General features: G+C 40.0%; 1 protein-coding gene and 1 long non-coding RNA gene across 4 annotated transcripts in view; one reads left to right on the top strand and one right to left on the bottom strand.

Annotated features, from left to right (window-relative positions):
* Positions 1 to 24,071, top strand: part of Rybp (RING1 and YY1 binding protein) — a 53,009-nt gene that overhangs the window by 24,593 nt on the left and 4,345 nt on the right. The window contains exon 3 of the mRNA XM_031382754.1: positions 23,821 to 23,997. Within this exon, the coding sequence (XP_031238614.1) occupies positions 23,821 to 23,997 (177 nt within the window). The remainder of the gene's footprint in view (positions 1 to 23,820; positions 23,998 to 24,071) is intronic.
* Positions 12,110 to 23,890, bottom strand: LOC116099335. Of its 3 annotated transcripts, none has more exons than XR_004122219.1 (3): positions 23,783 to 23,890; positions 12,649 to 12,846; positions 12,110 to 12,558 (listed from the first exon to the last, which is right to left on the bottom strand). It is a non-coding gene; the product is annotated as an uncharacterized LOC116099335 (long non-coding RNA). The 3 variants fall into 3 exon arrangements; XR_004122220.1 differs by lacking the exon at positions 23,783 to 23,890 and adding an exon at positions 14,937 to 14,997; XR_004122221.1 differs by lacking the exon at positions 23,783 to 23,890 and adding an exon at positions 13,132 to 13,428.

Genomic DNA, 24,071 nt, shown 5'->3' with positions numbered 1-24,071 from the left:
TTTAAAGACGCTTAATTGTTTACAAACTCTGAAGTACTGCTATTTTTACATTTCTGCTACCAACATATCAGGGTTCCAGTTTTCTTTTCTTCAGTAGGACTTGGTGTATTGTCTTTGATATTGTAGTTCTTTGAGTGGGTATATTGTGAAACCTTGTGGTTTGAATTTTTGTTTCTTGAATGACTAATGATTAGCATCTTGAGCTTGCTGCCCCCTTGTAGCCCTTGGTCAAGTTTCTATTTAGGGTTTTAGCTCATTTAAGGATTAGGATTTTTATTGAGCCGTAAAATGTTCCTTCTGTATTTTGGACATATGTCTATTTGATTTTTTTTTCAAGGTCTTCTTGGTGTAATTTGAAGAGCAAAAGTCATTACTGTTGCTAGCCATGCTGTGAGTGTTTATGTCCCTCAAAATCCAAATGTTGCTGTCTAGTCTCCAGTATGTTGTTAAGAATGAAGACTTGAGAATACTCTCAGTGGGACTTCATGTCCTTTTTCTTTATTTTCTTTTTCCTTCTTTCCCAGTATGAGGGCATGCAGAACACATTGTCTTTGAGAAATGAACTTTCATCAGACAGCAGATCTGCTAATTTTTTATTATGGGGGCTTGAACCTCCAGAAATAACCGAGATAAATTCTGTTTATAAGATACTCAGTCTCACGCCGGGCGGTGGTGGCGCACGCCTTTAATCCTAGCACTTGGGAGGCGGAGGCAGGCGGATTTCCGAGTTCGAGGCCAGCCTGGTCTACAGAGTGAGTACCAGGACAGCCGAGGCTACAGAGAGAAACCCTGTCTCGAAAAACCAAAAAAAAAAAAAAAAAAAAAGATACTCAGTCTCAGGTATTTTGTCATGGTAGCTCACGTGGACTGAGTCCCACTCAGTTTTTCCAAAGGAGAAGTGTACATAAGCATGCTTTAATACTTACTTGATAAATAGTTATGCTTTTTTTCTTTTTAATTTAAAACATTTATTTTTGGGGGAGACACATGTGTGTCACAGGATAAGGCCATGAACTTAACATGAATTTAACTCAATACTTTGAGACTAGAATCCCATGATGCAATCACCACCATCCCGGGAACAAGTCTACCATGAGTCAAGGAGATACTTCATATTCAAACCATAACAACTAGCAAATTCCAAAATAGATCTTGAATAATACTGTTTTTATAAAAAGACCAAAAATCAGTTAAATAGAAAGTTTACACTTAACAATACTAGAGTTGGACTTTGATTTTTTGGTTTTTTCCAGACAGGGTTTCTCTGTGTAGCCTTGGCTGTCCTGGAACTCACTCTGTAGACCAGGCTGGCCTCGAACTCAGAAATCCACCTGCCTCTGCCTCCCAAGTGCTGGGATTAAAGGTGTGCGCCGCCACCACCACCACTTGGCTTGACTTTGTGCTTTTATTCTGTACATTTGTAGCAGGCAGCATAGTGATAACAAGTGTGTGTGTATCTGCCTTTTCTCTCTGTGTGGTCCCACCCTTCCTAAACAATGCAATATAACAAATAATTTGGAGATGATTTTGAAAGAGGGGAGTATGTATGGATTATATAGAATTCTGTGTCCTCTATAAAAAGGATTTAAACATTTTTGATTTTGTATGAAGGAATCTTTTTCTTCTTTTTTTCCTCTTTTTCTCTCGAGCCAGGGTTTCTCTGTAGCTCTGGCGGTCCTGGAACTCACTCTGTATATCAGGCTGGCCTCGAACTCAAATCCTCTTGCCTCTTGTATGAGAGAGTCTTGATCCAGATGTCACATATGTACTTAAGAATGATACCTAAGAATACTTGCATCAACCAGTGTATTTGCAATAAATGATGTACAGTCTATATATCATACATATTATGGAAAGTAGCACATTTGTTTCTCCCCCTGGCCTTTAAGAAGAAAGTGATGAAAGGTTTTCACTGTTTCCTAGCTGTTTGTAAAAGCACTAAGCCATAAGTTGATAGGCTCACTAGCTGAAAGAACACTGCTTATTCCCCCAGAAACATTTTGTTACCTGTTCTAATACTTAATTGTGGGTGGTCAGTCCCTATGGGGACAAAACCCATTCCAAATGGGTCTTGAGAGAGCTGATAAATAGACTCATGTCGGGTGGGGGATGTGAATGTTTAAGGGTGGTTGAGACAGAGACAGTGTTGTGGGAGGATGTTTATGGGTAGATGATTATTCCTGTGTGTATAGGTATATATTCCCATGTGTGGTCAGGTATTTGGGAGATCAGAGGACAACCTGGAGTGGCTTTCTTCCTTAGTTACTGTTTGTTTGAAAGACAGCCTCCATTGGTTTAGAACTTTACCAGGTATGCCAGGGCACTAGTGGGCCAGTAAGCTTTCTCTTTTTTTCCATCTTGTCATTGTTTGCCAGGTACATACCACCATACCCAGCATTTTTATGTGGTTTGTGTGAAATTTGAACTCTTGCTTGTGGGGCAGGTGAAACTTCCATTACAGTAATTACAAGAATGTTCTAAAAATATTTACTGATATACATGGATGTTTTGTTTGCATGTATATCTGTAAACCGTGTGTGTATGCCCGGTGCCTGAAGAGGCCAAGAGGTCTTCAGATCTCCTGGAGCTGGATTTTAGAGCATTGTGAGCAAGCTTGTAGTGCTGAGAATCTGGACGAGAATCCAGTGCACTTAACCACTGACCCCATTCCTTGAGCACTTTTGACTCAAAGCCCTTAACTTTGAAATGAATGCACTTCTGCCTCTTAACTTCTTGTGACTTTGCCATACTTTTCTAATACATTCTCAAGAGTGTTTTGTTTTGCCTAGGTAGGACACAGCAAGCAAATATAGATTCAGTGATCTTTTTCTGTTCAGAGCTTCTGTATCAGAAGTCATTCTTGTTTGGCCTACCACCTTGCTCGATTTTTGTGCCCCTATCCACTGAGTAGACATGTTCTTGGCTGCTTACTTTTTGGGTAGCTTTTCCTAACCCAACAGGGCAGGCACAGTTTTACTGTTTGAAAGGGTCTGAAGAAAGTTAAGTGTGGTTTCTCAGCAGTGAAGAATGTGAGAATGTGGGGTGTTTTAGGAAGGGTGTGAGAAACAGTAGGCTGTTTTCTGAGACTTGGTTTCCTACCAGGCTTTGCTGCAGAAGTTCCTGGCTCCCTGTTAGTCTTCTGAGTGAGAACTACTTACAAAAAAACTTCCAAGGGTCTTCAAACCTTAAATCAGTATCTGTTGCTGAGGGCAGATGATCTTGTAAGGACTCCTTATTTCTTAAAAGAGAGAGAGGGGGGAGGGGGAGGGGAGAGAGAAGAAGAAAAACCCAACTGAGGAAATGCAGTGTTTAGTACTGCATCTCACAGATCTGGAAGGGAAAGCATAATTGGGAATCACTCATGATCTAGTGGGGTTGCCCTACCAAGCCACATTTGGGGGTGGGGGACGGTAAAGAAATTGTGCTGGTTAATCATGGCTATTAAACATTACATTCCCAGAAAGGGAAATTTTAAGTGCCCATCTATAGTGTTAGTATAGGGGGCTCACGTAGATGAGTGCATAATCCTTAAATGTCAGTGAAAATCAGCCTCTCTGCCTGTCATTTCTCATCCTGTGTATCTAGGCCCTGCATTCAGCTACCCTGTCTTCTTGTTGAGCAGCGATAGATGATAAATCTTCCCTCCTACAGGGCTATGTTTCTTCCTCAGACAGCTTTTCTTTGAATATTCTCTGGATTGGTATCTATCGAAATGCTAAACTTCCACTCTATTTTTCTACTTAAAATACCCTGATGTGCCTGTTTTCACCTGCCATTGTATTTCCCGCATCTGCATGGTGGTTGAATAACACTGAACATTGAATGAATGGATAAATCATGGAAAGAACACTAACAGGACAGAAATTCTACAAATTCATGTGCAGAACCACTTAAGTGCAAGAGCTAAGATACCGAGAGCCTTGATCAGGAGCTGTCCAGCTGTGTGGAGTTAGAGGTGGCAGTGGGAAGGAGACTTGGCTACCATGTTTGGGGTTGGACTGGACACAAAAGGGACAGTAGTCAAACCTGTGTGACTCCCCCCAACTGTGCCTTTCCTGCTTGTGGAAGAATGACATTAGATGAATATGACACTCGGGCATTTAGGCTTAGTTGAAAATCCTACAGTCTAAATGGCAGACTAAATGGGAAACATGGTGGAGAGGAAATAACCAGTATTTATGAAAAGTGTTAATTTAGAGCAGTTGTTAGCAAAGCAAATGATCGCTAATACTTACTGTAGCCATTTTATTGACATGAGTAGAATAGCTAAGCTTTTCCTCAGTTACTTGTTTTTAAGAGGCAGAGATCATCTAAACCTTTAAAATTCTAAATTGCTTGGCAGATCACTTGTCTGATGTTGCTGTTAATAGCAGATGAGTCTCAGGATTGTCTCTAGTCTTTTGTAGTATGTTTCTACTTATCTGAGCACTATTAAGAAAGTCAAATAAGTGAACATTAAAGGAAGTTAGCTAATCTTAAGGATTTAGAGCAAGGGCACTATATCTAAAGATTAAAATCACTAAAATCAAGAACTTTGACAAATTCGTTATGGGCATGGCATCACACACTCCTTTAAAGCCAGTGTCCTGGAGGTTGAGACAGGTAGATTGTGAATTCAAGGCCAACCTGGAGTCCAGAGCAAGATTTTGCTTGCACTCCTTCCAAAAAGGCAAGACCTCCCAAAAAGGCCTTAGAATATTTTGTTGTCGTATAATATGAAAGTGGACTGAATATTTTTTAGCAGAAAGGGAAAACCAAAACATGGATAATCTCACAGCATATAAAGCATTCTAGTAAACACGAGAGAAGATAGTTGGGTCTTTTGCCCATTAATTGTCTGTATTTCTAACTTGTGGGGAATTAAATACAGTGGTTTGTTTGTTTGTTTTTTGAATGCCTTGCAGGAAACCTAAGCATGTTTTAGAGGGTAAGTTCCAGAAAGCATCGTCTAAGCTGGATATCTGTAGCAGTGTTTGCCTGGTCGTGCTGTGCAGCATTAAATGGCCTGTGATTGAGAATTTTGAGGACAAGATTTAGTTATATGTCAATGGTACCTATCCAAACCATAAAAGTGGAAGTTTCTCTTGCAGCTCTCTGCTCTTCACCCTCTATGGGAACATGATATAGTTGGACATAGTTTAACATCTACTACCACCATATCTAGTTCCTGTTATCTAGGCCTCAGATCTTCTATTCCTTTATTATTGGGTTCCCCAAATTGACTAAAAATGGCTCCTTAAAAGATACACTTCTTCCATCACTTACATCAAAGTGGCTTGTTTTCTTTAGGCAACCCAGAGTGTTACAAGCATGTAGAGAGATTAAATCTTTTTTTCCCTCAAGGATCTTAGCTGTTGTGCTGAAATTTCCCACCCTGTACCAACCCTGTCCCATTGTCTTTCCAGTAATGACTTTTATTATATTTTATTCACTTTATGTAGGGCCTTGTGCCATTGTTTATGTTTTGAAATCAGAGAACAACTTGCAGAATCCGTTTTTTCCTTACACCATGTAGACCCCAGGGATCAAACTCAGATCAGGCTTAGTGACAAATGCCTACTGAGCCATTTCTCCATCCTGGTTATGATTTTTAAATATTGAATCCTGCCTGCCTCAGGTTTTCCCTAAATGTCCTTAACCACAGAGCAAGAGACTTTGTAGGGAGCTTGGTGATCTGATTTCACAGTGAGCGCCTGCCTCTCCATTTGTGGCTGATGTAGCTTGATCCTGTTATTTTTCCTGTGGGGGTATGCAGGGTCATTGATTGGCCCACCAGACTGATTTCAAGTGCCTATAATGATACTTTCACTTGAGAAAAGACATTTAATGGGGAACTTTTATTGGGGGAAAAGTTCTGCTGAGATTAATGGATCTGTAATTTTAGAGACAGACACAATCCTGTCTTAAGGCAAATTAAGTAAAGGAAGACTGGCGTTTCCTTTAGAAAATATTTCACTGGCTTTTTGGAATTGTCCTAAGATGGAGACCTCACCTTCATGAGGGCTTCTGCCCTGACAGTTACCTTAGGGATTACGTTTTTAAGTTGGGAGCATGCGTGTGTGCGGAAACATTCAGACTTCCCTGCCTCTAATACACTGATTGAAACAGATTGGCTTTTTTTCTCTTTGATAAAATTGTGCCTTTGTTCTACATGGCTCTGCTGGGTATATAACAAATATTAACCTTGGAATGAATGGCAAGCCTTTTCTCCACAAAAGTAGTGATTCTACTTAGTTTTATTGCTGGGTTTTGTTTTGTTTTTAAATTAAGATTTGCTTGTAAGACAACTTTTGAAATGCAAGCAATGGGAAAGTTTGGGATTTGCCTTAATAGGAGAGATTCTCTAGATTCTAGCAGACAAACCACAGCCTACAGCCTGTGTAGCACCGAAGAATTCAGGAGTGGCTTTTACATTTAGTGGCAGCTGTCTCCTAAGTCTTGATTTTTGTGTCATTACTATATTTGAGAATTTGCCTGGTTCACTACAGAAAAAAGGCTTCCTGATCCCCGATCTAAAGAAGTAACTAATACTGACATATTTTAATTGAATATTTGTGTAGAGACCATGAACTGGAGTTAGGTTACTAAGTCAAGTGTTATGACATTTTGGTCAGTTACAGGGCAATTATTCAGTGGTGATCCCATGATATTATCAAGGAACTGAAACAGTCTTCTTTCACCTGGTAACATCCTAGCTACCACAGTGGAAATATAAAGCACTGTGTATGGTAAAACTAGTGTAAGCAATCTTGTATTTCTGGTGATGTAAAAGTATGGTGTTCGCACCTGGATTCAACCTTCTTGATAATGAATGACTGAGGTGTGATCAGTCTGGAAAAGCATCCAGTGAATGACTGGGTTTCTCTATGCAGCCTTGATGAAGTTGCTAGGTGGTCTAAGGCTAGTTTCAACCTCCTCATTCTCCTATCACTGTCTCTGGGGCATTGCTATTATGGGTATGTGCCAACACATCTTACTTGCTTTACATACTTTTTATTGTTTTCATGTAAGCTTATACATATTCACTGTGAAGCAGTGTACTGTGTTATATCAACAGCAGCCGCACATGTCTGTTTAGTACACCTTGATTGTGACATTTCTGCTGAATTTAATGCTGAGTTACTTTGTATTAGGCTAATACCGCCACCACTGTACAGTAAGTTTGTAATAGTACTCAGATCATTCAGGTTTGTGTAAATGAAGTGTAATACTCATAGCAGTGAATTGCTGAACACATTTCTTAGAACATAGAGACATGATTATTTGGATTCACGTCTGGGTTTTCTCAGATATACCATTATTCTCTCTAGAGTAGATTTAATCATAATCTATAAGTTAGGTATTCTCTCTCCACAGCATCCATCACAAAGTTATTGTTCATCTGGGAGATGATAGATGTGTTTTTGTATATTAGTTGTGTGTCTGTATTCTGTTAATTAATGTCAGTAATTGCAAGATAAGTACTTTTTTTTTAGTAAGGGAACTGGGAGTGGCTTACTCCTGGTGAAGTTCTAACAGTGTCTTTTGAAGGCTTGGTAGGGGCTGGAGAAAGTATTGTTCTGCTGAAGACCTTGGACACTTGATGGCTGTTAGGTACAATCTCAGTAGCTCACCACGAAAGCCTGTCCATAAGGCTTTTTTGTGATATGGCTGCATCCCTCTTACACACAGTCTTAGTCATCCTGTTCTTGATTGTTTTATGAAATGGGTGATTGCTGGACCCAGCCTGAACAACATGGGATCCACAAATCACACCTTCTGTTTAGTTCTTGTCTAAGTTAATAGTTGGTATACTGTATGTTGAGGTTTCCAGGAGAGACCTCTCTCAGCCAAGTTAAGAATAGCAGATTTAATTTGTGATACAGCATTCCTCTTTCCTTCTGCTTGCTTAACACATAGCTCAGTGAATAGAGGTGTTCCAAGGATGGGAAGATCTCTGTAGATTCTGTTTCTCTCCAGTAATTCTTGTGTTTACCTCCTGTTTCTATATGAGTGGGTCCAGCACAGCAGAAGCAACTGAATCGCATTTGGAAGAGTGTTTGACTGAGGTGTTTGTTTAATAACAGCCTCTTTGATAGTTGATGAACTTAATAACTTCAGGCACATTCCTGGAATCTTAGGCTCAGCAGTAACAATGTTACCTGTTTTAAATCAGTTGGGGGGCTAACAAAGTCAAGTTCAAAATTTAATACCTTCTTATCTTTAAGGGATATGTTCAAGCCCCCTCCACCCCCAAAAGAAAAAAAAAGCACCCACACCATAACAAACTCCCATTTCGTTGTAAATATACATAGTTAGGATGAAGTTTAATTTTTAAGTTAGGCATAATAAAATAAGTAATACAAATCAAAACAGTATGTCATAGTAAAGGTTACTTGAAAACTTGTGAAACGATTATTTCTGATTGTATCTAACACGTTGGAAAACAAAACTAAAGCTAAAGGAAACTACAATGTAATATTTTGGATTTTTTGTTTGCTTGCTTGTTTCTGTTTTTGAGACAGGATCCCACTATGTATATCATTGGTTAGAACTCAAAGTTCATATGCCTTTCCCAAGTGTTGGACAACTTCTCTTTTTTTTTTTTTTTTTTTTTTTTTTTTTTGGTTTTTCGAGACAGGGTTTCTCTGAGTAGCCTGGCTGTCCTGGAACTCACTTTGTAGACCAGGCTGGCCTCGAACTCAGAAATCCACCTGCCTCTGCCTCCCAAGTGCTGGGATTAAAGGCGTGCGCCACCACCGCCCGGCTCAACTTCTCTTATAATGAACCAGGCAGGGGGCTTCATATTCTCCTGCCACAGCCACACAAGCACTTCGATTTCAGTTGTGCACCATCAGATCTGGCCTGGACAAGATTTTAACTTCAGATTTATTTTTAGGAGTAACTATTTTAGGATAGAAGTAAATCGAATTGTACTTAGTCTGTCCTTTTGAGGTAAGCTTGTTTCCTGTGTTTGACTGGCCAACTTGTGCCACATGTTAAAATCATCAGCATCTCAGTCAGAGAATCAGAAGTGTTAATAGGAGAGTGGGTCATGGTGTAGAAAACTGTACTTGGAGCATCGGGGATAGACTTTTAGCCCTAGAAATGCCCTAGAAATGCTTCATCTGTGTGTGTTGGGGAGGTGGGGAAGGGCAGACAGACTTCTTAGTACCAAGTGACCGTGACTTTAAAACCACTGTTAGGAAAGCATATCACTGTGCCCAGCCACTCTAGCAAGCAGACAATTTCTTACTTCTGGCATTGTTCTTTAATGATGCTATATGATAATACCCTGGAACTGTGATATAAAGGTAGTTACTGCTGGGCGGTGGTGGCGTGCGCCTTTATTATAATCAATCCCAGCACTTGGGAGGCAGAGGCAGGTGGATTTCTGAGTTCGAGGACAGCCAGGGCTACACAGAAACCCTGTCTTGAAAGACCAAAAAACAAAAACAAAAACAAAAAACCAAAAAAACCAAAAAAGGTAGTTACTACTAACTAGACAAGATATTTGGAACTTTTATTATCCTGCATTTAAAAACAAAAACAAACAAACAAACAAACAAAACAAAAAACCAAGACTCAGCATATCTTAGAAGTCCATCCAATAGCCATTGAGGCTGACACAGATTTCATCGCTCAGTTTGCAGGTCATGTAAGGATCATGGAGGTGACTTCAGAACTAAAATTTGTTCTAAAAGATCCAAGACCCTGAATTTATCTAATTTGTAAAAATCACCTGTCCACCAAAATAACTGCCGTTCTGGCCAACAACAGCTTTAATTGCTGATTCAACTCTCAAATTGTAAAAATACCTATCCTGATGATCAGAGGGTACCAGGAATCTCAGATATACATTTCCCAACATTTGCCTTATTTTTACATTCTTTTTGGTTTCAACTTCCAAACTGACACACAAGTATTTCAGTTAATGGGTTTGAATCTTTTCCTGAGACCAACCCTTCTCCTACATGTCACCCACAACAATCTTGCCCCCCCCACATGCCCCCACATGTTCTGTGGACTTCTCCACTGACAGTGCAATATTTGCTGTTATCTTTCTAGCCCCTGGCCTTTATGAAAGTGTTGTCTCCCTGCTAACTTGCTGCCAATATTAGGAAGGAAAGGGGTTTCTGGGGCTGGATGGGATTTGTGGTCTAGACTATGATTGAGGTCTTGATTCCTCTCCATAAGGAAAATCTTGGGGCAACTCCTTGTTTTTCTCCACAAGGGAAGTAGGTGGGAAGATGCCAGTCCTCATCTTCATCAGAATCTGGGTCTGGTTGCCTGGAAACCCACTGGCTTTATGCCTGTCTTTATACCCCTTTTCTCCTTCTATTTCCTTCTGTATGTCTACCTTCCACATCACTTCTACATCCATGTTTTTTCCAATTGGAAAATATAGGGTCATTCATCAGCTGAGGGGATCAGAATTTCCCTTGTAGAAAACGCACTGGGAATGGGCTCCTTCCTTGATAGCTGTTATACAAAGTTGTGTGTCTACAATCTGTTGGTCTCTTAGCATCCACTCATTCCCTCAATTTAGACAAGGCCTTTTTTGTTTTGTTGGGTTTGTTTGTGTGTGCACTCTGTCCATTGGCCATTTGCTTGAGTGAGAGCTGGGACTGCAAAAGCTTAAGGTTTTTGAAGCAGTCTTCAGTTTTGAAGTCACTGGTCTTCACTCTCATGTCATCATAAAGGAACATCCATTTGGTTAAGTTTTTGAAACAAGAGTCTCACTAGGCAACCCAAGTATACATAACTGAGGTTAGTCTTGAACTCATCGCCCTCAGCTTCCAGAATGCTTGGGGTATATCACCAGGCTCTACTATCTTGGCACCTTTTGGTGTGGTATCTCTTGACTGGGAAAAGAGAAAACCAAACTATTCTTTAGGTCAGTACTGTCCTTAACTTCCTTCTCCCCCAGTTATTTCGACAGAAATAAAAGGCAATATGATAGAATTTTGATATTGATTGGGAAAACAAGTAAAAAGCAAGAAGGTTCTGGGGTCAAATATTGGTTGCAACCAAAGCTGTGGGAATCTAAAAGTAGTTCAGAGGGCAGACTAGAGTTTGGCTCCCTGCATCCACATCTGGTGGATTCCAACTGTCTATAACTCCCACTCCTGGGGGATCTCATGTCTCTCTTCTGGCCTCTGCAGGGATCTGCATTCGCACTTCCCCAAACCTAATTTATTCACTTTGATAAAATAATCACAACATTCTTCAAAACACATGTGCTTTAAAGTTTTTCATCTCATCCAAATACTACTAGGAATGGCTAGTAGATCAGGTTATAATTTACCAACCTTAAGCTAAGCCTTAGAAAATTTGTAAATTGTGTTTATTTATTAGAATTCCATTGAATTAACCTCCCCTAAAGATACTTTCACAATACCAACTGGATTCATTTTTACTTCTGCATGAAGCTTTGTTTATGCTCTGAGTTGCTTGTCCTTATGTGCATCTTTGGAACTCCAGACAGGATCTAGTAATTGACCTAGAGAATGGAAGCTTGGGCTTCCCACCCAGTCAAGTTATTACAGTTTGTGTGTTGCAACTTATTTTCCAAAGTCTTTGAGAGAGTTGGTGCAATTTCACCAAAAACCTTATTAATGGTTGGGGTGGCGGTGGGGTTGTCATTCGATAGGAGCTGAGGAAGGTGAGTTCTTTTGCAAAAAAAATTTTGGTTGAAGCCGAGAATAGTGGAACACACTTCCAATTCCAGCACTTGTGAGGCAGAGACAGGCAGATCTCTCTGAGTAGTTTGAGGCCAACCTCATTATGGAAAAAAAAGCACTTGTTGGGGGAGGGATGTAATCAGAAAGCTTACTTTGCATTTTGAATATTATCATCAAGACCTACTCAGAGCTCACTGATCTCTTGTAACCTACTCACTCTCTTTTCATGATCCTTCAGAATAAAACCCCTTAGTGCCTAAAAAGCTAGGGACTTCAATTTGTTGGGTGGACAATACTTACAAGTTAAGATTTTAATGATTTGTCTTAATACCCCCACCATATTCCTGCCAATCAAAATATACCCACCAGCTACTTGAAGGTAAGGGTTTTATGTTGTGGCTTCCACAAGATAAGACTTCATATTTGTAGAGGAAAAAGACTGAGCGGGCATAAATCATCTTTAATTTTGTGGTTGTTTTTATTATAAATTTGGAGCATGGATACATGTTGAAGTAAGATGAATAATAATTAATTTTTAAAAATGTTAATTGCTGAAAAAACTAACAAAGTAACTTTAAAAGAGTAGGGTCTGATCCCCGGGGGAAAGGGAAGGGGAAGTAGCTGAACAGTGACATTCACAGCTGTGATCTGCTTCTGAAAGAACTGTACTCAAATCCTATTGTTGTTTAAAGATAGTTCAATACACTGTCTTCAAGAAAGGGGGCTGAATGCCTGCATTCATTTTAAGAGAAAGGCACTTAAATTAACAGCAACGATCATGTCAGCTGCTGGTATAACAGATGACACACTTTAGGGCAGGGTCATTTTCTGTCCTTTGCAGACAGTGCTGGGCTCCACTGAGCAGGGCAGCTATGCAGACTCCTTACTGATCATCCTGAAATAGTCAAAAAGGGATAAGTTATTTTCCATGTAAAATTTCATGTTTTGTTTTGTTCGGAGAATAGGTCTTGGTTTGTATTCTTACCTAGCTAGCTAGCTAGCTAGCCTGGATCTTGCCATGTAGACCAGACCTTAATGCTTTATGCCTGTGGCAGTCTTGCTTGAGCTTCCTCAGTGGTAGAATGACAGGTGTACAGTAAATGTTGTGGCAGTCAAGGCTTGTCTTTTGCATCATTGGAATGTCTTTTCTATGACGTCAACCTTCTTAGACATTTGTTTGGAACTTGGAGGAAAATAGTTTTATTAAACCAAAGTTTTAAAACTTAATGCTTTATGAATTAATAAACATGTAAAACATAAGGTAGTTCTTTGCTTCCTTTATTCGTTTTGGCACTGTATTCTCGGCTCTGTTGGAACAGTAATGTAGGACAAGTATGTTTTGCTCTTTAATAGCTAGAGAAACTGAGACCGGGGGACTGTTGTTTCTTATAATTCATGTGTAAACTGATAGGCTAGGGTTACACTTTGGTTTCCTAGTGACTATTATTGTTCCCGCTAGAATGCTTACAGCCAAAGCTGATGGGTGGTCTTCTGTAATCCTAGCATGCCAGCAGAAGAGATAGAATTGTGAGATGCTGTCTCCAGCAGTAGGTGACATTGTACATGACCTGCCTCCACATACACATGTACACGGGTGTGTCTCCATCTATTTGAAGGTGATGTAATTGAAACAAGAAGTAGAAAAGTAGCATTGCAGTTGCTCATCACTCAGCTTTAAAGGTTAAATTGGTAATCATCTTGATCTTCACAAGTGCCATGCTGTTCCTGTGGAACTGTAGTGCTCAGAAACACAGTAGCTATCAGAAGATTGCATGTTAAAGCCAGTTTGAAGCTGCCTGTGAAGACAAGATTAGGGGGTTTGGAGCTGGTCGGGGCTACATGAGACCATGTCTCAAAAGCTAAAACCATACTTGGAAAACAAACACTACTATACATCCATTTGAGTATGGCTCACATGAAAAATATTGCTAGTGCCCAGTGTTGGGGATGGAGAACTATCACAGTGTTCAGGCTGTGCTGGAGAGTGTGTGAAATGGCACAATCATGTTAAAAAAATTTGGCAGCTTCTCAAAAAACTGGATGTAGACTTGCTGTACATCTAGCTAGGAGAAATGAAAACATATGTCCACAAAGATTTGTACTTGGTGCTCATTTCAGCTTTCTCCATTTTAGCTGATACACAGGAAAAGGCATAAATGTTTATCAAAGGAGATTGGGCAAACAACAGGCACACAACCTGGATGGAGCCCAGAGACCAAGCTCAGTGCAAGTAGATAATGTACTTGAAAAGTCTATGCTGTGTCATTCATGTACATCTAACTGGAGGACGGGCAGATTTGCATATGTACACTAGATCTGTGGTCTCCTGGAGCTGGGAGAGAGGCACAGAAAATAGGAGATGGGCTTGGGGATTTAGCTCAGTGGTAGAGCTGGGCTCAGTTCCCAGCTCCAGGGCCCGGGGGAGAACAAAATAACAGATGATAGGAGAAGGTAATCACTCCGATGTGTACCTGTGATATAACATCTTAGACTGTACCTTAGATGTAAAGGGCTAGTTGGCATGATGAGGCACCCTGTACACCTAGGGACTAGCAGGAGGAACCTAATATAAGAGCTCATGGCCACCCTAGGCAACATAGATGCCTTTCTCTTAAAAACTGAGAATGGTGACCAAGTCAAGCAAACTGCAGTACCCACTGCCTTTTGCCTCCTTTACTGCTTTTGAGTGAATGATAGCTGCTTAGGAATTAATAGTTTTGGAGTTATTGCTAAGATTTACCCCTGAGCTGTAAAGGGATTAAAGAAGGCCCTGGGCTCTCTTGTTTCCTTTCCACAAAAGGCTGCTTGCTTTTCTAGGCACACGAACTAAGTCTTAGCTTAGTTTAGTCTATCCTTAGTTTTTTTGACATTTCTACCGTTGGCTACATACTATTTGATGATCAAGTATGGCTTTGGAACACAGTATTCTTGGGTATTAGAGGCATTTGGTCAGTGCTATAGATCATCAGTGCCTGTGATGTGATATTCTGGCTCCTTTCAGTCTCTTTCTGGTTGTGCTTATGCTACCAGAGTGGAAGGCTCATTTATTATCACTTTGTACCCCCAGGTTAACTAGGATGGTCTTGCTTCTTTAGATAATGTACTGCTTAAAAATGTTAGCTGATCTAATGACCATTTGGTATTTATTAACTTTAGACTTTGGAACACACTCAGAAGGAAACAAGGCCAAAGTTAGAAGAGTTAAAAGGAAGAAGTTTGTAATAATAACATGAGATTTTTAAAAACAAAATAGGGGCTGAAGAGATGGCTTACCGATTAAGAGCACTAACTGCTCTTCCAGAGGTCCTGAGTTCAATTCCCAGCAACCACATGGTCTTTACAACCATCTATAATGGGATCCAATGCCCTCTTCTGGTGTGTGTCTGAAGACTGCTACAGTGTGCTCATATACATAAAATAAATAAATCTAAAACAAACAAAGAAAATATATCCCATGTGATAAGATTAACCGATTCATGCTAATAGAAAGATCACAAATACTAAGTTAACTGGGTCTTTGAAGCAATTCAAGAGGAATCCATATGTGGATACTCAGTGACTGAAAGTTTGAGGAGAAATATATTTTGTAAAGTCCAGAATTTCTCTACTGAAGAAGCAGCAAGTGCTCTTAACCACTAAGCCCTCTTTCTACCCCTACCTAGGGGTATGTCTAGAAAGCAACTGCTTACAATTTTCCTGGTCATAAAGGACTATATAAGCTATCACAGGCAGTCAAGACAGCAAGAAGTAAAAACAGTAAAATTGGATGTGAAGGCTTCGTTTGAACCCCCAAACAGAAAAAAGCTTGAGCACGGGGAACAGAGGTTTTCGGGGTATGGTTTGGTGAACAGTATCATTAGACATTATAGTTTCTTAATTTAGGTCACTGCCCCAAGTCTACACAAGATGATTAACATTAGGTGAGGGATTATGTGGGAACCACAGTGTCATTGCAACTTTTCTGTAAGTCAGACTAATAGCCTTTGAAAATTGGTGAGTTATTTTTAGCAGTTTTTGCAAAAAGTTTGCTGGCAGTTATTTGAGGGTGGGGGAGTTCTTTGCATACACACTTTCTAGTCATTTGTAGACACAAGAATGAAAGTGGATGCTTTGAGGAAGGCATTGGATTTGAAGTAAATACCGAGTTGAAATATATCTAGGTGATTACAGCCATGTATGCAATATAAGATCATTCCAGTTTATCCAAATATCCCTTTATACAAGTGAAGGGTTTAGCTAATACCATGCAATTGGAGATCTTGTAGGAATCCCACTTGAAACCAGAGTACTTGTGATGGTATGGTTTCTCTAAGCAGACTTGTTCATGCTTTGGGGGAGGCGTTGTTGTTTTAATCTATCTGTAGATCTTTTTTACTTTGCCAGAGAAACAGAGAATCAACATTTCTGAAGGGCTCCAGCTTCCTACAGTTTTTGCCCCTTAGCCATAGTACTTAAAAAGTATGACATAGATTAGTCCTGTGAGCAAAAGTAGAAATGTACTTGAGTAGTTGGTATATTTGAGGTGGGTGGGAAGGTGGGGGATTAGAGCTTGTACCTCATCCATTACAAAGCTGGAGTAGAAACACTTGAGGATGCTGCTGGGATTCCTTTTTGCTTTCCTTTAAACATGGTGTGTAGTTCTTTGCTGCTTTCCCTTCACTTGCTTCTATACATTTTCCCTCTCAAACTGGTATGTTGAAAGCTTAATATGGCACACAGACTATCTTCAGGGAAGCACTTCATTGAGAACCAACAGTGTCTCACACTTTCTGCTAGGGGATAGCACTAGAGAAGGTAAGTTGTATATATACAAAGGTCCCGAAAGAGGTATGTTCTGAGACCCAAACAGTTAAGTATAGTATTATAATGCAGAGATAAGCTGCCGCTAATGTAGCATTTACTGCCCCACTCTTGAAGGAATATATTCTTGTAGTAAACACTGAGTTCCTTCAAAGCAGATTTGGGGGTATAATGCAAAATTAAAAAGGTAGCTGTACTGCCTTATAGTTATTCACAATCTAGAAGAGAAAAGGTAAAATAATAAAGTATAAGTTAAGCAGCAGGTATACACTAGAGTGAAATGAAGCTTCCTAAAACCTAGCTTCAGATTACTTGTCCAGAGAGACAAGGAAACAAGTGTGTTTGAGCTTGAGTATAAGTAAAGCTTGAAGAAGGTATCTCAGAAACTAAGGGATGGATAGAAGGTAAGCAAACAGATGGTGGAAGAAAGCATCCGAAAGTACAAAGTCCAGTGTAGTTTGGGCTTGTGTGAATAGACAGTGTGGAGAGAGTTTTTTAGCAAAGTTGTGAAAGTGTAAGTCCAGGAGTTAAGATTCCCTTCTGTAAGCATCCAAGTGTACTAGAGGTTTTAAGCAGGCTGTGTTAATTACCAGCAATTTAGAAACCATGGTAGCATGAGCATTAAATCATAAATTACCTTCTTACAGCTGTTATTTGCTTGTACTTAAGTTTGGGGGTAATTTTAAGGGTTAGGTTTGAGGGAAACATTTGAAAAGATAGATACCTTAATCTAATTTAGTACTTTTTAATTTAAATTAACCATCACCTGCAGAAGATAGTTGGATGAATACTAGACCCTAAATTGCCTAATAGCTTTTATATTTGTTTAGAGAATTACAGATCCATTGTGTTTTATAAGTATTTATTTTAGTGAAATGAACTATAATTTCAAAATGGTTACATAGATTTTTAAATAGGGTCTTTGACAGCTCTGAAGTAATTTGCACAGCAGATTGGATTGCTTTAATGTCTTGTTTCTTGGAGGGAGACTTGATTTATCAAGGTTATTTGCATCTGAAACTATTTGCCTAGAGAGTTGTTGTCCTTGTGGTTTATAAGGTAGTTTTGCATGCCTTTGGGAAGAAAAAGATTCGGTTCACATCCAACTCTGTAACATGTTATAGCTGACTGTAAAAACAGGCTAAATAGGCTGCTGACAGTGTAAAGCTGCAAACCTGCCTGCACCTCAAGAGCAGGCACTTCACATAGATATGTTTATTAAATATTGAATGCTAGTGTCTAAGCTAAAGAAACTTCAGTGATCACTTACTATCTGCAAATGTTTTCATCATCAAGGGCACATAAGTCAAGGCAGATGATATAACTTAACCCAGAATCAGAGTACTGAGTCAAGGCTTTGATACTGCTGTAGGCCTTCCTCCCTTCTGTTAGGTTGGGCAGATGGGAGCCTATCCTGTCAATTTAGGCTATTGTTAGGGTACTTGGGCTAGCATAACATACGCAAGGGCAGAATCCAGACACCATTCACACCAGAATGAAATGCCAAAGAAACCCATTGATCTTCAGACAAAAGTCTAGGCACCTAATAGGTTGGCTCAGTGGGTAAGGACACTTTGCTACCAGATCTAACAACTTGAAGTCAATTCCCAAAACCCACATGGTAGGAGGAGAGAACCAATTCCCTCAAGTTGTCCAGACAACTACCATAAATGTACCACACACTTGCTATGGTACAAACCACAACACAATACAGACACACACCATTTAATGGATTTTGTCCATGGATTTTTGAAGATATGCTGTGGGAGACGTAGAGTGTATACTTACGGGACAATTGCTAAAATCATTGGTGTGGCCACAGTTTTTCCTGGCACTACAGGTACCACAGGGAAGAGACAAGTGGAAAGAAGCTATTCTTACATATGGCTGAAGTATTTTGATCACTGTTGGAAAGTTGTGCTAGTAAGTTCAGAGTGTTTGTTCTTAGACTGGTAATTATTACTTTGCATGTTTCTTTTTTGAAGTTTGAGTTCATCTCAATGATTATGCAGGTTGCCTTGTTGGTAGCGGGACTTGCCTGTGGCACACCATGCTTACATATAAAATACTTGGCCAGAGCAGCCCTTTGCTCTTCAGAATTAGAGCCCCCAAGGGGCTTTTGTTTGTCTTGGTTATGTCAATAGAAAAATTTCATATCAGAATTTATTTTTGATGTGGTGGTTTTGTTTGTCGTTTGAGACAGGATTTCCCTGTGTAGCCCTGACTTCCTTGGTACTCACTCTATACACCAGGCTATTCCTGAACTTAGAGATCTGCCTGCTTCTGCCTCCTGAGCCCTTGAGATCGCCCAGTTTGGATCAGAATTTAGAGTTGAAGAAATGTCTATAGCACCAGATAGAATAACACACAGGTTGTCAATAATGATGCCACATACCATGCAGCCTTTGGAAATAAAGCTGTGAAAAGACAGCTTATTTTTTAGAGTTACAGGGGCACAAGTCCTTCTAGACTCCCTGAAAAGGTCTTGGTCCTCAGGAACCCATGGATCAATCAATTGGCTAAAATCTTGGGCTGTGGTTGTCAGGCTGGTTTATAAATTGTTTCTCAGAGTTTGAAACTTGTAGCATTCCTAAAATTTTAATTCTTTGGTTATAGAAAAGTTACAGTTCTACTTTCTGATATTCAAATAGTGTGTTTAGGGCCTAGAACACATTTCTGTATTCTTTAGAATGACAGCTTTAAATTGACCATTTATCTACTGTTTATTAATTAGCCAAGGGAATTTGTGTGGGAGCTCATAGTGGCTGACTACCTGTACCTGATGAGTATGTAATAATGTGTATGTAGTAGGGATGAAGTCTTACAGCCTCTCTTGAAGCCACTGGATGCCTGCAAACCCCAGATCCTCAAAATGAAATTTCATGAGAGGCTCTTTGGTGCTGCTATTGATGGATAACCCAATGAAGCTGGGCGTGTCCCAGGGCAGGGTGGGTACTAGTTCTTTGCAGGTACATTTTCTGTCGACTCCTAGTATTTGAGCACACATCGGTAGCTGTGACGATGGTGCTTTCACTGTATGAATTTTCAGTAGCAATTATTTGTTTTGCTGCATATGTATATATGTTATGACTAAATGAGCTTTTCTTATTTTATTATGGCTGTAGCCAGATTAACTTAAATGTGACTCTGCTCTGCTCTAAAGTAATTTATTGAGGCTCTGTAACAGACCCGAGGAGCCCAAAAGCTGTCTCAACTCCAGTCTGTACTCTGGATTTTTGGACAGGGTTGTCTTTATTGGCTGTCCTTGGAACTTGCTAGCCTCATATCCACTGAGATCCTTCTGCCTCTGCTTCCCTAGTGCTGAGACACACAGTTGTACTCTTTTACACTACACAGCCCATATTACCTGTATGACAACAGGAGAAAGAAAGGGGCTTTATGTATGTTTGGTTGTGTTTCTTGGCTTTTTGAGACAGGGTTTCTCTATGTAGCCTCCACTGTTTTGGAACTCACTCTGTAGACCAGGCTGACTTCACTCAGAGATCTGCCTGCCTCTGCCTCCTAAGTGCTGGGATTAAAGGTCACTCTTTTCTTGAGTTAATTTAGTAGTGGGAGACGAATTTAACAGAGCTTGGTGGCTTTCTTGAGTCTGGTATATACTGGGGGGGAAAGAATAGCCTAGAATGGGAAAGGGGAAAAGCAGAGAAATTAATGATACCCTATAATGTATGGCCAAATATGGTGAAGGTTTTCAATTAACCTGTGTGAAGGTAGCTGGTTTTAATATGAAGTCATATAGATTTCTTGGTATTCAAGATAAGGTGGGTCAGGGATGAGGATTAAATCAACAGAAAAGTTATACTGAGTAAGAACCAGGGCCATTCATGTGTGGTGTGTGCTGCTCCAGGGGTGGACAGCTAGCTTATCACATTGCCTCAGATAAATGAAAGAATCACTCTGAAATGTCTTCACTGTCCACAACTTAGAGTTTAAATTCTTCTTCTTCTTCTTCTTCTTCTTCTTCTTCTTCTTCTTCTTCTTCTTCTTCTCCTTCTCCTTCTCCTTCTCCTTCTCCTTCTCCTTCTCCTTCTCCTTCTCCTTCTCCTTCTCCTTCTCCTTCTCCTTCTCCTTCTCCTTCTCCTTCTCCTTCTCCTTCTCCTTCTCCTTCTCCTTCTCCTCCTCCTCCTCCTCCTTTTCTTTTTTTTTTGGTTTATCGAGACAGGGTTTCTCTGTGTATTCCTGGCTGTCCTGGAACTCACTCTGTAGACCATGCTGACCTCGAACTCAGAGATCCACTTGCCTCTAGAATTTAAATTCTTTTACAGAGACTAGTAACAAAGATCAGTTATTTAGTTCAGTATAACTAGGCACTTTGCAAAGAAAAATATTTTCTTTATATTAACAAAATTGTATTATTCATATAAGTATATAAATAAAATATATTTGTGAAATATTTTCTAATAATTGTGTCCTATTTATAAAAGCATATTTGGTCTGTTCTGATGTTGGATGTATGTATCACCTTTCCCACCTGCTGTTAAACCTTTTTGTCTACAGGAAAATTAGCTGCTTTGATGTCTTCAGGCTGGGCATTTACATGTTTTTGGAATCAGGGGTGGAGGGGTAGACTTAGTGCTTCCCATAGGGATACCGTAATACGAGGTAACATTCTAGGTTTTCACTTTCTCTAGGTCATGAAATTGTTCCACCAGAAGTGCTGGGGCAGGGGTGGGGAGGTGGAGTAAGTATTATAGCAAGTTTGTAGCAAGTATTTCAACTATTGAAAGTAATCATCACTGGAGGGTTTAAGTGGGATAGAGAGAGAAAGTGGTGGGTTGCTTATAAGGTAACTGTCAATTAGAACACAGCAGTTGCAATTTTCAGATTTTTCACTATTTTCAAATAACAATGCTTTTAGAAGCCGGGTCAGTTTTCATAGTTAATGATCAAATGCGATGCTACCTAGTCCTCATTCCTTTTGGCTTATGTAAAACAGCACATTACTACCTGCCCACACACTGTTGTGCCTATTACGCTAGGATGCATGGACCATCGTTTAATCTCTGTATATATGGATTTTTGTCCTGTCCATAATGAAGCTTGTTACCTGTGCTGAAGAATTATGCTCTATTTGCTGATTTGTTTATTGTTTATTCATTGCCCAACATTGGCTCAGGTATTTAGACATCTGAAACATGTTCAGCAAGCTGGCCTTGTTTGGACTCATGTATCCTGGAGAAGTAGGGAAGAGCTGGAGGTTGTGCTGTTAGGTGTAGTACCTGGGCTTCACTGGGTTGTTTGAAGGTTCAGGAGCTCCCTTTTTCTGTCTCTGTTCATCTCCTCCTGCAAGGCTACATTATCGCACGTCTTGCACTAAAACAGATACCGTTTCTGATCTCCATCATACTAACGTCTGTTATTCTGTGCACAACCCTATCCTCACTCAGGCTCTTAATCCCACTGTCATTACTGACAACCTGCAGTTCTTTGCTACAGCCTTGATTTGTAGGAATGGTTTAGGTGTACACAACACCCTCCCTTTGCCTTTATCCGCAGTAGTTATTTATATGCCTTTTACTTAGTATTGAGGTGTAAAGTGTAGCCTGGTAAAGGACACCACAAAATTGAAGTTCCAGCATGAGGCCGCCTGGGTGCCTTTGGTTCTGTCTCTATATGGGTTGCTCTGCAGATGGCTTCCTTTGGCCTTGTGTTCAGTTTGTTTGCAATGGACTTAATTGAAAGGACCCTCAAATCAAGATGGTTTCCCATACAGAACAAGGCCTCAAATTCATTAGGTTTAACAGCAGTGCTAGGGATCAAACTCAGGGCTTTGTGTATGCAGGGAAAGTATACCTAACCCCCCACCACTGAAATTTCCTTTTGACACTTTGAGTGTCAAAGTTTCAAATGGGTTAAAGTATAGGGCAGTTTGTTGTAGGCCTGTTTTATACCGCCTAATAACAATTCCTGAAAACTATGTTTTTTGTTCCTTTTCCCTATGAAGTGTGCTTCCATAATGTCTTTGTATTTGTAGCTATATTTCTCTTTGAAGGAACATGTTAGGTAGGACTGCTTTGTTGTTAAAACTGACAGCACCTTTTCACCTAAAGGTGAAACTCTGTAGACCTTTGGAGGCTTTAATCTCTAGAGCAGTATGATTCTCAACCTATGCCTCATGGCCCCCTGGGGGGTTGGTGTCCAAACCCAGGTTGCATATCAGTTTTTTACATTACGATTCATAACTGTAGCAAAATTACAGTTATGAAGTAGCAACAAAAATAATTTTATGTTGAGGTTCACCTCATCAGGAGGAGAACTGTCACAGCATTAGGAAGGTCTAGAGAGATTTTGTGATTTTTGTCCTTTTCTTAGAGACTGTACTTTCAGGTAATTGGTCTCATGATCTAGGTTTGTGTTGCTGATAGCAGACATTTCTTTGAGATGACTGGAATTATAAGCATCTGTCCCCTTTCACCCGTATCCCTTGTCCTCTATACCATGTCTTTTCAAGGAGTGCTCCAGTAGCTTGCTTGCCTGGCTGTGCTGTTCCAGGTTCCTCTTATCAATGGTTAGTAATAGTAACATTTCATCCCAGCCATCTCTACCTATAAACACAAGCGCCTCCCCCCAAACCCCACACAACATTCCCATGCTGGATGACCTACTTGCTTTGTAATATTTGGGAATACATCACTTTTCTGTTACATGGCTACAGGGCTGTTGTGTGTAGAAATATTGGCTAGCATTCCTTCCCTCGAGTTTGGGTCTGTGAATGGTTCTGCATTGTGAAAGTGTTTGGCACGACTTAGAAGCTATGCACAATAGCAGTGAGAGAGCCCGTGTCAGCTGGGGATTGGTGCAGACATAACTGCTACAACACAGTCAATGTACTGCTTGTCTGAGGGTGTTTTTTTATTTTTTGTTTTTAAAATCAGTGACTTCATCCTCTTGGGAGTTTGTATGAGCCACAGTTACCTTTTATTGCCTTGTATGGGTTGTCCATGCCAATCACAGCTGCAGGGGAGCAGGCTCAGTTAGAATAATTAGATTGAGGAGTGAATGTCACACTTCTAATTTCATTCTCTTTTCAGGGGATTACCAGTGTCCGTTTAATAAAACGAGATTAGTCCTCTGCAGCGGGTGTATTTGAAAGCTGTCAGTATAATTGTGACAGCTCAAAAGAAGCATTTTTAGCACTCCTATAAACTTGTTATAATAGATGGTTGCATAGGGGCATGTGCATGTTTGTGTATCATAAGTGCATATGATAGATAGCTCCCTTTGAAGGGTATACACACAACATTGAAACAGTGTGGATTATTGGACAGTTGCCATAATAAAATCATTAAAGTACTCACACAGTGGTTAATGCTCTATCTTGTGTTGATTGTTGTAGGAAACCTCGCATCAATTCTCAGCTGGTGGCACAGCAGGTGGCACAGCAGTACGCTACTCCACCTCCCCCTAAGAAGGAGAAGAAGGAGAAGGTCGAAAAGCCTGACAAAGAAAAGCCAGAGAAAGACAAGGACATTAGCCCCAGTGTCACCAAGAAAAACACCAACAAGAAAACAAAGTAAGTTTCTGGGTACTCCAAACAATTTTGCACTTGAATCAGACATTTTAAATGATGATTTATTTTTATTTTTC

This window comes from Mastomys coucha, unplaced genomic scaffold (genome assembly GCF_008632895.1).
Source record: "Mastomys coucha isolate ucsf_1 unplaced genomic scaffold, UCSF_Mcou_1 pScaffold20, whole genome shotgun sequence".
Taxonomy (NCBI): Eukaryota; Metazoa; Chordata; class Mammalia; order Rodentia; family Muridae; genus Mastomys; species Mastomys coucha.
This window is presented reverse-complemented; position numbering and strand designations above follow the sequence as displayed.